This window comes from Scleropages formosus, chromosome 8 (assembly GCF_900964775.1).
Source record: "Scleropages formosus chromosome 8, fSclFor1.1, whole genome shotgun sequence".
In the NCBI taxonomy this organism is placed as follows: Eukaryota; Metazoa; Chordata; class Actinopteri; order Osteoglossiformes; family Osteoglossidae; genus Scleropages; species Scleropages formosus.
The window spans coordinates 20232104-20247693 of NC_041813.1; the positions used below are offsets into that span (position 1 = coordinate 20232104).

General features: G+C 40.0%; 1 protein-coding gene across 2 annotated transcripts in view; it reads left to right on the forward strand.

Annotated features, from left to right (window-relative positions):
- Window positions 1-14517, forward strand: part of epb41l4b (erythrocyte membrane protein band 4.1 like 4B) — a 53540-nt gene extending 39023 nt beyond the window's left edge. For both annotated transcript variants that reach the window (XM_018757165.2, XM_018757166.2), the window contains exons 16-23: window positions 1287-1450; window positions 2941-3065; window positions 4476-4589; window positions 6863-6918; window positions 7048-7149; window positions 7323-7446; window positions 13453-13580; window positions 14381-14517. In XM_018757165.2, coding sequence (XP_018612681.2) covers window positions 1287-1450; window positions 2941-3065; window positions 4476-4589; window positions 6863-6918; window positions 7048-7149; window positions 7323-7446; window positions 13453-13580; window positions 14381-14450 — 883 coding nt within the window. In that variant the 3' untranslated portion in view covers window positions 14451-14517. The remainder of the gene's footprint in view (window positions 1-1286; window positions 1451-2940; window positions 3066-4475; window positions 4590-6862; window positions 6919-7047; window positions 7150-7322; window positions 7447-13452; window positions 13581-14380) is intronic.
- Window positions 14518-15590: the final 1073 nt, after the last annotated feature.

Genomic DNA, 15590 nt, shown 5'->3' on the forward strand with positions numbered 1-15590 from the left:
TCCTCTGTTGATTCTGCTGATATTCGACCAGCAGAGGGATGACGAGAGCAACGGTGGACCTTCTCTGCTCTGACCTATTCTAAGAAAAAAGACTTACTCAGATTGTACTCCACTCCAAGGCCTTTGCTCAAAACCGGGTGAGAAAAGATATTTTAGTTGAGCTTAGTTGACCTCTTTCAAGGAAATGTACGTGTTGCGTTCTTCCAGCAACGGTTCCAGGTGTCGTTGAAAATGATCACATGCTGTGATTTATGACACGTTTTACATCTAGGTTTGAGGCAATTACTTTCTTTTGCTTCACTTTGGTTTAATAGATCTTTTCTTCATTCTGCAAGTTTCTGAGAGAGAGAGAGAGAGAGAGAGGGTTTTTGTCTGAATTAAATTCAGTCTGCAGCATTGTATAAATTAATTCTTTAATGTTGTAAGTATTGAAGTATTTAAAAGTTGTCATCTTATTGTACTACATACAGAACCATGTGACCAATTTCAGGTCCACACAAATGAACAAATTTATTTCTGGATGCTAATTCTTTTGGCCATTACCTTGGAGTGAATGATCTTAACGTCTATGTGCAGATTCATGAAACTCTGACATGTTATGCAAATGTGTCTTCATGGTCTTTGACTGAATTAGATTTCTTATACATATGAAAAAAAATATCGGGATGTACGTGTGGCTAAAATACAAAATGTATTTCAGCGATTGTTTTATAGTAATTATAATTGGCACAGTGGCACAGCAAGTAGCTCTGCTGTCTCACAGCGCCTGGGTGCTGCGTGAGGACGTGGGTTTGATCCTCGCTCATTCTCTGTGAAGCTTGCTCATTCTCCCTGTGTCTGTATGGGTTTCCTACGTGTGCTCTGGTTTCCTCCCACAGTCCAAAGGGATGCTGGGGGATTGGTGACTAAAACAAAAAGTCACCTGTACTATATGTGAGTACAGAGAGAGTGTTCCACTGGTGTACGGATGAGCGACCCATTGTAAGTAGTGTATCTAGCAGTGTAAGTCACCATGGTGAATAAGGTGTGTGGGCTGGTAACACTATGTAGAGTTGATTGGAAGTCGCTTTGGAGAAAAGTGTCTGCTAAATGAATAAATGTAATCATTATTAGAACATGCTAATTCAGTACTTATTCGTTTCACCGGGTGCAGTGATCTTAATGTGAGTATTCATATGACCTTCTTATGCCCATTGCACCCCAGCCTTCCTGCTCTCTCAGGTGAGAGTGAGAGTTTATGGTAATAAACACTCATCTAACACTAACATCCACCTTACCGTTTGTAGCTATGCTTTAGGTGGGGTTTCGCCTAACAAAACAGAGATAAAGCAGTACAGCATGGAGGAGAACGAGGGTTCGCCCTATTCTGGGAAGGGCATGAGACGCTGCCTCCATCACCCACCTGGGTTCGACAGCCCCGAGAGCCTATGCACAATACCAGGAGCACACAGTGAGTCTCCTTTTCCGATCTGTCGTCATGCATCGCTGACGTGTTCCTGTTCTTACAGCTTCGCCTCTGTCATGGCCGTGTTAAGAGTCCAAGGAACCGAGTGAACCGATTTGAGAAAAATGAACAATGTTAGTATTTGGTTAGCAAAAACCATATGAAGAGACCCTGAATAAATTGCACTGCAGAACTCGGTCTCAAATCATTAGTTATGATACTCTAAGCAGTATAAGTGATACATAAAATTAAATAAAAAGCATAATCAAATGGGATTGCTGTATATTGTCATGGCATTATGCCTTTTCTTGCAAATAAATGTATTGCTCCAGAATGTGAATACGTGGATCATAGCTAACATTCCCTGCGGTCATGGAGTGTAATGTGATGTGGAATGTAACACCAGATTCATTCAGGGCTACAATAAGTGATTAGAAATCATTAGAGGTATTGTAAGCTGTGTGCCGCAAAGTGCCACTGGGATTTGGCTCATTAGCCTACCACACTCGGGTGCAAATAATTGCTCCAGCTATTAATGTTCCTGCTAAATAATTATGGGAAAAAAAGAAGCAGCGTGCTGTTGAGTTGGTTTTACTACGGTTTCGACTGAAAGACACCATTTTTGTGCCCGATTGGGGTCTTACTTGTGTCGGTCATAAAAGGGGCCGTTAAAAACACGGAACCAGCGCTCACGCCGAAACCCCCTTGGAAATCCTGCATCCTTTCATAGGTGTATTTGGTGGCACGGTGTCACAGCGAGTAGCGCAGCTGTCTCTCAGCGCCTGGGTGCTGCGAGAGGACGTGAGTTTGATCCCCGCTCAGTCTGTGTGGAGTTTGCATGTTCTCCCCTTGACTGCATGGGTTTCCTCTGGGTGCTCTGGTTTCCTCCCACACTCCAAAGACATAGTGTTCAGGTTCCCCATAGTGTGTGAGTGACACAGAGAGAGTGTATCTAGCAGTGTAAGTCACCACGGTGAATAATGTGTGTGGGCTGATAAAACTACACAGAGTTCGCCGGAAGTCACTTTGGAGAAAAGCGTCTGCTAAATAAATAAATGTGAATGTAAATTTGGTTCAAATAGGACTATATACTCAAGTGGCCCCTTGTATTATGAAAGAGGTTATAAATCATTACATTTCAGTGAGGAAGTGAACATTAAACATTATATTTTATTATGATTACCAGAACATGACACCCACAAGGTACAGAATTTGTCTATTGCTTGGATAAATCATTTGTAATCACTTAGAAAGCTTGTATATCATTTAGTAGGCTTTTTAATCAAGTTTTGAAGACACTAGTTGGTTGGGGCTGTTGCCTTTCACTCGAAAGACCCACGTTTGAATTCTGCTCCTCCTGTAGTGCCCTTGAGCATGGTACTTACTCTGAATTGATACGGTAAAAAAATTGCCCAGCTGCATCCCAGGGTAAATCAGCGTTAGTAGCTTATCCCTGGAAGTCACTTTGGAGAAAAGCATCAGCTTGTGTGTTGCAGAGCTGAGGCCCATGACGCACTGCAAGAGCGAGGGCCTGGATGAGGAGCAGCTCAAGCGGACTGAGCTGGAGTCAGGCCTGCCGCCAGGGCCCTGGCCCTCCCTGCACATCAACATGGATAATAAGGTAAGTTCCCCTTACCTGGCCGTCCGTCGGCCGTCCGTCAGCCTCTCCGCCCAATACAGGTCATCGTGCAACTCGCAGGTCGAGAAGCTGTCACATCCACCATGTACTATGAAATGTCATACAGGCGGCAGGCATTTGCTTCTCAACATCTAACTGTAGAATTACGTGTCGTAGAATTTTTCACAATATGTCAATTATCTTGTTGATTAATACGCTAATTGTACATGCATCCTTAACTGGCGAGCATATAGACGCAAGGGCAGCGTGCAGATCTTCTATTTTTGGGGATTTTATTTCATTTTGGTGAATTATCAGTTTCTCTTTACTGAAAAAGACTGCAAGTAGGGTAGCGCTCTGACAGTTGTTCACTTGTGATCATGTTATGGCACGTGCCAACAAATTTTATTAACGTATTTGCCAGCGTTGAATTTAAATTTTGGATCCTGTCAACACATTTTCTTTATGTAAAGCATTCTAATATTTTTAGGTATACTGTAATATCCTAATGTATATATGTATGTATACACTCATCAACACAAAAGTATTCTATAATATCAAAGTGAAGAAAATGCAGACATTTTACTCAATGAATTAAAAATAAAAAGCTGGAAATAATTGAGCGCACGTGCTGATCGCCTCACGACACTTAAAAATGCAGATGCAGAAATATGCAAGAAGGGAAAACAACGGTACCCAGGTAAAAGTGCTGTAAGGCTGGTACGGGAAACAAACACTGGCTGCTGTGTGATGCCTTGCAACCATTGCAGTGCCACATGACATCCAGTCTTTGAACTTATTGACTGTGCCGTGTTTTCAAACGGTCATGCAGACCTCCTTTGTCTGCTTAGTGGGTGATCTTTAGCCGCCCAGGCTATACAAACAGCACGGCTGCACAGACCTCGACGTGCTGAAGTCGGGCATGCTGCTGCCCACGATGGTCAGTTGGGGGAAGGAGAGATAAATATGTTTGCTATATTTCATAACACAAACAGGCAGCATCAGCTTTAGGGTATGCTAAGGAAAAAAAAAAAAAAAAAACATTTCTTAAGTCTAGGTTCGAGTGTATTAATTGAAGTAGGATTCCTAATACTGGCCAGAAGACTATTGTACATTTAAATTAAAAAAAAAAATGGCAATTTTATTGTCTGTCATACACTTTACCAGGATCCAAGGCAGGAAGAGTACAACTGATTCTGATTTGTTGTTTTGGCTCCTTCAGAATATTCAGCAGTTTAATGTGCTTTTATTATTAATTATGCAGTTCACGGTATACTGTATGTCGATGGCCGGGCAGCTTGGAATATGGAAAGCCAGGGCCGGTACACTTAGGGTTATGATTCACACACGAGAGACGAGTATCGGGACACGAAGAGTGGAAAAGAACACGTGACAGCTACCCTTTCCATCCAGACAGAGGAGAAGCAGCTGTCTGAGAAGAGTCTTCACTCACCTGTGATCCCTCCCAGCCTCCCTGACCACCTCAAGTGTAACATACTTAAAGCCCAGATGGACACAGCGTTTAGGGTGAGTGTTTCTGACATTTTCCTATGAAAGTCATATATACAGTGAGTGCAAGTGGTCCTTGACTGAAGACAGGGTTCTATTCCTGTGATCCCATCTAAAGTAACAAATTACCTCATGCTGTACTATATAAATCATAAGGATATATGTACAACTAATACAGTATGCATAAATGTTGCATAGTAGGGCATTGTTGTTTTTTTCCACTAATTTCATTCCTTATTCATGTTAAAATTATACTAATAGAGGTTATAATGATGATGTTTATTATTATTATTATTATGTGGGGCCCTGCTCTCCGGTGGGTCTGGGGTTCGAGTCCCGCATGGAGTGCCTTGCGATGGACTGGGCATCCTGTCCTGGGTGTCTCTCCTCCCCATCCAGCCTTGCGCCCTGTGTTGCCGGGTTAGGCTCCAGCTCTCCGCGACCCCGTATGGGACAAGCGGTTCAGACGATGTGTGTTGTAGTATTATTATTATTATTATTAAATATGATGCTGCTATTGATAATAATTATTCATTCTTATTTTTATATAAGTATTTTTAAGATTATTTATCGTGATTAATAAAAATGATGACGATGATAATGATAATTTGACTAATGAAGGAAGTTTGAAATCTATTTAAAACTGTACACTTCAAAATTTCCTATTAAGGTTCACACTTTCCTTCAAGACAACTTTTGCCTTTCTGCAAATGTAGCTGTAAATAGGGTAAAAATAGTACTCAACATATAAACACACATACAATGAGGCGCTGTGGAATGCACATACTCTATATTTAGACATTTTAAAACATGAGGAAATATTGAATGGACTTTATTCTAAAAGTACAAGTATTCTTTTTTTATACACATGGGCTCAGCTAATGTTCGTTTATCTTAAAGAAATCATGTGGTGTCTACAAAGGAAAAGGCCTGGAATCATTTCCGCCTTCTGCCATCGCCTCTTTCAGAGAAATTGTTCTAGAGTTGTTCCTCTCCTTTTTTGTCTATGTGCTAAGAGACAAAAGAGCCACGTCTGGAGGCAGCCGCGACAAGCTGTCCCCTTGGCTGTCTCGCGTAGGTCCTCCGATCATCACGTGACCCACAGATTGCAGCGTTAGGCTGTAATTTGTGCCACCGAGTCTTCAGCCGCTTCCCTAAATTAAGCGGCTCACGTGAAACGATCAAGCGAGGTCCTCGTGGGGAAGGAAGCCCCGTGTAGCGGGAGCGCGCCCCGTTCGTACCTGTGTTCGAACGGACCGTCTGCCTGACGCAAATGGGAAAGTGGGGATTCACCATAAATTTTGTCCCGTCGTCTTCCTTGTGGCATTGAAAAAGTCAGAGGACACATAGAAAGCCCAACCACGCTAGAAATGAAATTTTCCTTTTCTTTTTCTCACGGAACTATTAAAATCCTTGACCGCTGCCGTGTGCCTTTTTTGCGCTAATAAGTTTAGCAATCCTCATATCTGCTTGTTCGCAGTAGAAAAGGAATGTCAATAAGCGTGTGTGTTATTAAAGTTTAATAATGCGAGTATGTGTTTGATGTGAAACGGTGTTCCGCCTTGTGGAATCCTTTATCCGGATGACATTTTTGTGGCTGATTGCCAGTAGCAACACGACTAGTTTAGGTTTAATTGACGAAAGGAATGAAAAGGAATCACTTCTGCTGCCTTACTCTACCTGCAATTCGCTTTTAATTCTAGAAGGCACGAGAGCAAACCAGACTGTCACAGTCAAGGCACCGCGCTGAAAAATTATTCATTAATTTTTGTTAAACTAGATGGTAATTTTATTGGCCCTGGATTATTTGGTAGCGTAGAATTGCGTCAAAAACTGCAAAAGGACGACTGGTGGACCAGATCATAACTCATACTGTAGATTGAAACTTAAAGGGATCCTTATTAAAAATCACAGTGAAAATTGAATTTATTTCAACAGGTAAGAGAATTACTCCTTCTAACAAGGTAAATGGAACTTGCTGCTTCTTTTCATTCCGGCGAGCGAGCCATGAGTCTGAGAAGAGTTGTGTTTTAAGACCCCTCTTGAACGCCGAGCGACATAGAGCAGTTCCGAGTGACACAAGGAGGTCATTGACATTGGAGTCAGAGCTGCAGACCTCCAGACTCTTGAATTTGGACCTCTTGTGCGTGAAAGCACCAACGTCAGTGTGCGTTGACGATGTCGCCTCGACTGAGGACGAAACGTTTGCAACCTAAGTGCCAAGCTCGGCAAACAACCGAACACCTCAATTATTTGTTTTTCTGGTAGCCCATCTCCAGTGTTCCTTTCAGGTGATGGCTGAAGGGGACTGTAGAAGAAGCTCCACTAGCCAGGAATACAACAGCAGGTCAGTCTAACCACGGTATACCTATACACGTTCCTAGGGCAGCCGCTGTTTTTCTACTGGCCGTTCCTTATCAAAGGCAGCGTAACCCACTTGGCCTGTTGGATAACTGTCCGTTATGGGCCCACGCAGGTTTCCATCTTCATCCCAGGATTCGGCCTCTTCTAGCTTGGCCACAGAAAAGCCACCGGTCAGATCAGATCGCAGGAAGAGACTCGTGCGACAGTACAGTTTGTGAGTTCACAGTGTACTTCATAATGGTTTTGGGTTAGGGGTTAGGCTTTCTGTTTTAAATAGTTTTATAAAATGTTAGAAACGTGAATGCATTCCATAAACAGGGGTTAGTCTTAGTTTGAGGACAAGTTTTTTTTGTATTTTTCCTCTTGTTGTCTTTTTTCCCCTCACAGTAACCATAGTGATGAAGATGACCTCCCTGCAGCGCTTGCTGCCATTTCCTCCCAAAGCAGTACAGGTAAAACAGCATCCGAAAGCTCACTGGACAACCAGATCCAGCCACCCATATACCCAAAGGTAATTCCCCCCCCCCATTTACAGACTCAAAAGTAAAATGCAGTGCTATGAAAAAGTAGAAGTTCCAGTTTTCTCCATGTTTGCGGTTTTTTGACATTAAAATTTAGATCTTTTCTGTCAATTCCACTAAGAGAGAAAGTTTTCAGAAGTTTTGAACAGTCTGCCTAGGAGTGGCCAGATTGCCAAAGTCTCTCCGTGAGCTGTGCGTAGAAAGAGTAATGAGCTCCAGACAGACTCCAGAACATCATGTAGGGAACTGCAGGCCTTTCTTGCCTCAACGCGACTTCATGACTCCCCAGTGAGGAAAAACGCTGTGCGAAAAGCGCGGTACACCAGAGAATGCCAAGGTAGAAACCTCTGCTCACAAAAAAACATTAATGGTCCCCTGGGTAACTTGTACAAGCAGTTAAGGAAAGCGAGTGGTGTCACTTCTCTCTCAGGCTCCATGCATATTCTACTAGATCTGAGATTTGATCAAATTTAACGTGAAAAAGCTGCAAATGTAGGGAAAATTGGAAGAAGGCAAGTACTTTTTATACCACTGTAAGTGATTTATCTTTGATATGACTTTTTTTTTTTTTTTTTTTAAAACAAAAAGCATCTAAAAAGACAAAATCTCACTATGTTGAAGTGGAAATATCTGTCAGGTTATGAGATATTTTCACTAAATGTAAGCATCTGCACATGGTCTGCCCTGCTTCGTAGCACCGCTCACATTTGCCACATCTTCCTGTTGCTTTTTTTCCATAAATCTGCCGTTTCTGCACCAGCTAAACCCATGATTAGCCATTTCTGCATGGGGCACAACTTATCCGCAATACTCACCGAGTTCACTTTTCTTAGCGTTTACAGTGGCCGGAAACGTAAACGGAAGCCTGTTGAATCTTTAACAAACTAATGCTGATGTTTTGTTTGTTTGCTAATTTTATTTAACTCAGTATAAGAATTTATGTGATTTTTTTTTTTTTTTTTTTTTTTTTTTTAAAGATTTTTTTTTTCTTTTAATTTTCGTTAAATTGCTTTTTAATTACTTTAATTTTTGTTATTTTTATTAATGTATGCCTTGGACCAAGAATAGCAGAAATCAAATCATGGAATATAACAATGACCATAAGACCATTATGCAAATCATGTCCAAACCTTTAACTTGAGCTGTCTTTGGAGATGAAGCATAATTCTAAATAGTCTGTATTGCCAAATTTTCAGCTCAGCATATTTCATTATGTACACAAGTTCTGATGTAATATATATGGAAATTATTTTCCATCGACCGCATGGTTAAGAACTCCTCACAGCCCCCTGGTAACCGTGGGGATTACAGCGTAAAATGAACTTGCCAGTCGTTTAAACAATGTACACAGTGCAAAATGTTTGACATATTAAATATCCTGGTAATGTAAAACAGATAATTGAAAGGCGATACCTTCTACAATATTCAGGAGCAAGACTATTGGTACAAGCATAGAAAAAAACATCAGTAGCATCGATTCTGCACTGTATGTACATGGCTTTAATTTGCTGACCTGTCTGAAAACTCTAAACAGTGTGCCCATCAATACACCACCTACAGGGAAAACATTTGCATCTTATTAATACACCGGAAATCAGGGGCTGAAGCTGTGTTCTGTTTTTATATTCAAAGGTGGAACACAATACAAGATCTGACCAGATCAGAGATTCAGCTGTCAAATGTCACTTTTAAATTACATGCTTAGCATGTGCTACACAGTACATGACAGTATTATAATGTATAAATACATTTTGTTCATTGTAATTATTTTTTAGTAGTTTTTTTGGTATTTTTTACATTTTGGTTTTATTCTGCATCGTATTTATGTTTTTATAATTCTACGTGTATTTATTTTAGTGTATTTTCTTTTGGGTTGTGTACATCTTTATGTGAACGGTGCTTTATAAATAAAATTTCATTTTTATTTTAATTATTCATAATTTTCTTATTGTTCTCAGAATAAAGTATAAGGAAACTGCCAAATATAGATAGCACGCTCGGAAAGTACGTGGCACACATGTATACAATGCTATAACCCTGAAGACTGGAGCCACCCTCAATACATTCCGCGTCACACGTGAAACGCAGGAGAAGACGTTTGCAAAATCCTGTTGTTCTCCCTGATTTTGTCAATGTCATGACTTTTTTGGATCCGTTTGTCTGTCACAAAACCCAGGAGGGTTAAATGAAAACGATATTTCCTGAGCAGTTTCAAACGAGTTTCACCTCTGAGAAGCAATGGATCACAATGAGATCTTGAACACAGCACAGACAGAGTGCTGTGACAATAGCATGTACAGCCATTAAAATGGTCAGTTGAAGAATATCATTAGCCTTTTTTTACAGTAATATATTTCATATATATTTGAAATGGGTTTTTCTACATACTTTGTAGGAATGTCTAACTTTGAAATAAGAAAGATATTTGTGGACTGCTGGCAGTTCTTGTCGCTTGCCAGGCAAAGAGGTAGCTATGCTATAAACCATCCATTCATAAAAATACTGATTAAAGGCTCTTAAGCCCTTATCTGGACTGCTCCATGCAGGAGAAAAGCTTTCTTGACCCAAACCAGGACTTTGTATTATTATCTCTGCCTACCCTTCTATGAGTTTCTTTTTAAGCATCACATTATCTGTATGGTCCTAACATGATACTGGCTTCTGACCCAAAATTCAAAATACAAGGAATTACTAAACCTCCTATTTCAACAATCAGGTAAGTTTATATATTTGTTGAGATGCTGGAGTGGATTATTGTACTGCTTATGGCTATTGGAGCCTTTGTTTTAGAAAAAGTAAATGACTCAAGGAGGAAGACCCAATGAACCAAGTGATGCTAGCTAGAGTGACTAGTCAAGAGTTCCTTAGTTTCATCATACTTTGCCCAGGTGCTTTACACACAGTTGACCAAGGCTTCACCATTGTTTGTCTCCCCTGACTGCAGCAGTATCAGTCTGAAAAAATTCCGCCTGGATTTGTTAGCCCCACCCTTGTGTTCCTTCAGACACCCTGTAAGGAAGCTGTGAAACTCATCCGCATGGGTTTGAGGTCCAGGCAACATCTGGCCACCTGATCCAGCCATCCACAAACTTTATGTGGGTGGAGTTACTGCCAAAGGGATGATGGAGTTCAAGGCCACAGGAGGACTTGAGCCATGTGAACCTTTTCCATGGAACGGTTCTTAGAACCCTACACATGCCTCCAAAAGGGAGAAGGGGATGCAATTGGACTGCAGTGCCCCTTACTCTTAATGTAGTTCTCATACCAGCAATAGGATGGCTCGGTATTTCTTGTTTAAGAATCTCTCAAATATTTTGGGCTCCAATCGTCTTGGACATCTAAATGACATTAATCATCCTAGGGAGGAGATCTCAGTGGCAGGGTTGACAAAGACAAATCATGACAGTGAATGAGTCTCTTCAACTGTTGACTTGTACAAGAAAGATGGTCCTGTTAGTCATTTGCTGTAAGGCAAAATGTCTCCTGGAATTGCTACTGAGCTATGATCAGCAGGGATTTGGTCAAAAGGGATATGCTGCCACTGATTTGGATGCATTGGCCTCCTTATGTATTGCATCCCATTGTTCACATAAATTTTGCTGTCGGAGTAGAATGTTGCAGCATCCAGTTTGGTGTTGATTTCATTCATAAGTGCTTCTGCTATGTCCACAGCCATATCAGTAGCACACAACTCAAGCCTGGGAGCAGTAATCTTAAGACACAACAAGTTTGGCCTTGCCAAACATAAAAACATCTGTACTACCACTTGTATTTGCAGTTCTGAGATGAAACAACAGCATCTGTAAATATGTCACAAAAGACACACACTTCTTTCCTTTTTGCATGAATGAGTAACATGGAGATCTAAACACATCCATAGGACCTTGATTTGGTCAAGCTCTTTCAGAAATACTTTCCAAGAGAGACCTACCTTATATGCTTATGGATAGAGAGAGTCCTAGAGGATCAAACGGGGTGTTAATGGTAAGCGGAACAGCACATCTGGTGCAAGGTTTTCCTGCTTTTGACACCTGGAAGGTGAAAACATCTTCTGAGACACCTCAGCTTTCTCTCAACCTTCTTTGCATACGTGAGAAGTAAATACTAAAGTCCAGATCCTTCAGGCCTTTAACAAAGCTTTCTTGGGGAATGCTTTTATCTTATGCAAGTTTGACATAAAGAGGGCCAACATGTGCTGAGAGTATATGAGAAGAATGATTGTTTACTTTTTCATTTATTAATATAGCAGATGCTTTTGTCCAATGTGATATGCAACTCAGAGTAAACAGAAGTGCATTTCACCAACAGACATGATTGTAGAAGCATAGATATACGTTATATCAGTAGCTGGAAATAGAACTGATTGGAAATACAGAAAAGATCATGACGGGTGCATGTGATGCACGTTGACAGAGCAGTTAAGAGATCAGGAGGGATGCACTTTGACCTACATCCAGATGGTTAATGCCTTCGTAGTGCCGAAGTTCATCCCCTCAAGATTTCATCTGGTGTCAAGTCCATCTGCAACTCAGTCTTCCTGCACAGATGATGAACTGAATGTTGGACCTTCCACACCTCTTCACAGTCACAAAAGGCACTGTCAATACACTGGAGGTTGGGGCAGATTGAATTAAGTTTTAAAATGTTTAATATCAGCAAGAAAGGTTTCAAAGCGTAATATTAAGTATGTATTTGTTACAATGCGGGACCTGTTCTCCACTGGAGCATATTCACACAGAACTCTTGTGCACTGGCCTTTGCATATGACTTCAACTCATATATGATTTCACAAATGCACCGTATAGATATAGTACCCAAAAAAAAAATAAAAATCCCAACACCTGAGGAGAGCTCTCCCCAACTGCAAGAGAACAGAGTCACATTTCACTGGTCCTAGGGGCAGACTTCCTACAAAAAAAACACGTTTAGAGCAGAAAACGCAAGCTGATTAAAGAAAGCAATTCTTTTCAAATGGTTCTTCAGCCCCCTGTGGTTAAATGTTAAAACTTTTAAATTAGTTATTGTGTTACTGAATTAAAATAATCAAATCACTAAAATTAATAAAACAATGAAAAGCAGCAATTAATCACTTGGTTCACTCTGGATTTTCAGGAAATCTTATCTTTTTGGCCAGAATAAAGGATACATAGGAGAGCACTCATAGTTGTGACAGTGTTTATTACAATATGAAATATGTGGGATTTAGTCACAGACACAATTCAGCTTCAGGCCCTTTTCAACGTGACACTGTTTAAATTTGTACCGTTATAAATACCATTGTCATTTGTATGCTTTATTTCAGTGGTCTCTAAAGGATCTGGCTCCCATTGTAGTAATATTGCATATTATATACGTACCTGTAATGAGCACCTATGATTTCTCTAATTTCACTCTTTATAGGAAGAATATTAGTTGCAATTATTTCAGATGCTGCTAAGGCTACCCTATGTCTTATTCCCCAACCTTCTTAAGAGAGAAAACTTGAATAGATAGAACCAAAGCACTTGGTAGAGTAAAAACATAAATGCTCATTGACCCAGGTAAAATGTTACAGGTTACCAAACGCAGATGGCCAACTTAGTATGAATTGTAATAACTCTATTTAAAAACTTTTGCTTCTCACGAAACAAAGCTGTTACAAACATGAGAGTGTGGTGTGTGTGTGTGTTTTACCTGATGTCTAGTAGATACTACCATCAGTGATCAACGAATTCTGTACCCCCTCACTCACTCTACTTGAACCTGGTACAGCTTTTGAAAATTCGTTATCAGAAAAGTATAGCGCTCCTGTGAAAAAAATATAAAGTGTTTAAACTGAAGCAAATTCAAGAAACATAAAGATTTTGTCCATTTTAGCGCACTTTGGTCTAAATGGTGCAACAACTTGCAAAACTGAAATATAAAAATGAAAGGTTTAAATTGTAACTGATATATTCTTTATAATTTACCTTCGCAGCAGTTTATTTAACTGAGCCTCCCATGGCATTTGTTTTTAGGCAGAGCTTGCATTGATGGAACTTGGAGTGCAGTGCTGTCACCACCCCTTATCTCCATCCAAGCCTCTGCCTTTCATTAAAGGACCTGTCCCACATTTAGTACCCTGTGACACGACCCACCCAGACAGGTAAGCAGTGCTAATTCCTATCACTAATTATGTGATATTTTGCATTTATACGTTGCAGAGACCCAGCCTTTTGTTGATTTGTATTTATGGTCCTTCACGAACACCCCACATACAGGTGAGCTGTCCTGTAGTAGTATTCAGGGTTCGGTGTTCTTCTTCATCTCTCCCGCTGCCTGCACATGAGCATTTTCAGTAATCAGGAGAAGGCAATGGTAAATCACTTCCATACTCTCCTTATAGGACTACACAATACTACTGAGGAAGAACAAAGATTTTTCCATGTATTACCTTTTTCCATCAGTGGTCAACAATAATGGATGTTTCAGTCAAGAAATATGCCAGAGTGTAGCACTTCAAAGATCTGGAAAAGAACCTGAATTGTGCTGAAGCAGACACAATAAAGAAGTTTAAACTTAAAGAAATTCTATATGGACATGAAAGTGGGAAAAAGCAGTACAGGTTTTAAAAAAAAAAAAACCTTTAGGAAAACTGGAGAAAGAAGGGCAGTTAGCAATCGGAGAGATATACGCCTTTAAAGTCTATGGACAAAACAGAACTAGGGAACATTCTAGAAGCATTTTACATTTATGGTCCATAAGTGTCAGTACAGCCTCAACAGAACTGAACGACGACGACTACAATGTGCTTCGTTTGACCCGTTCCTCTTTTTGCTCTTCCTGACAAAAATCATGATTAAGGGCATAATAATAAAATATTACTGCACTTCTATTCTTACTGTTCAAATATAAATACGCAAGTATGGTGTATTTAAGCTTGTTTCATTCCTAAATCTCTTACAGTCCCGACACACTGAAGATGGAGATGGACCGAGAGAAGCTATTGAGAAGGCTCTTGATGACCGAACTGTGAAATACAGAACGTGCATGACCAAGGAGCCATCTTTCGTGTGCCTTTCATATTCTGCCTGTGTTTCCCAGGAGGGATGTTTACACTTTCTCGCACCCTCCACCATGGAAACAATCAGTGACTGTGAAACTCCTACAAACTGGTACTCACCTGAAAGGGGGGGGGGGGGGGGGCTATTGTTTAATACTTATAATTGTACAATATTTTTGGCTATGGCTTTCAATTTTAATGCCATTCTAAAAGTTTTACAAGTACACAGGACATGTGAGCAGTGTTCTTGATTTTACCTTGATTTTTCAGCTCCACAGGTATTATCCAGTTTTTGGGTGACAAAGAAGCCCTGATAAATTTTTTCGAAAAGCTGTAAAAAAAAAAAAAAAAAGAAAAAAAAAAGATTTTTTTTCCAACCTTGTGTGCGTATTAATTTTATTATAACAATCTAATGAATTCAGCTTCACTGAGGTGTTGTAAAATATCGCCACTTTTTCCAAGTAAGGAGAAAAGTTCCTCCTTATATAAATGTTGCATTTCTTTTTTGAAAAACAAATAAATCTGAATTTTTAATTTGAAGTATTATACATTCCTGAGCTTTACAAGTTGGAATCTGTTGAAAACTGTACAAGTATGTTTTTTATAACTATACAGTAAAGAAGGGTATTTTCCTTGCAGTATCTGACAAATATTTTAACCTTAACTGGTAATTAATGTGCTCAGTGGTAAGAAATCAGTTTATTAATGAGTAATTACCTGGTGTGGTGAAAAATAAGTTATATATTACCCATTTTCACAGCACAAACGCACAGCTGTAAACTAAAAAAAAAAAAAATCTGCCACAATGAAGGAACATGAAGTACTGGTTTTTAACAAAAAATAATACTTGAGGGGTTCTCGGAATGAAATGCACACGTTGTTGGCATGTCGACCTCCATTATGTGTAAAGCGCCTAAATGCGTGTTTATGTCAGATTTTTGTCTGTGACAGACTTTTATTCCTGTTTTTCCACCCATTACATCACGAGTTTATTCGAGCTGTTAAGACATTTTAGGATAATTATGGCACTGTACGTGTTGTACTGCGTGGAGAGTATAGATATATTTTTATTATTTGTTGTTTGGTGTCGCTCTGGCGGGGCTTTTGATTCAA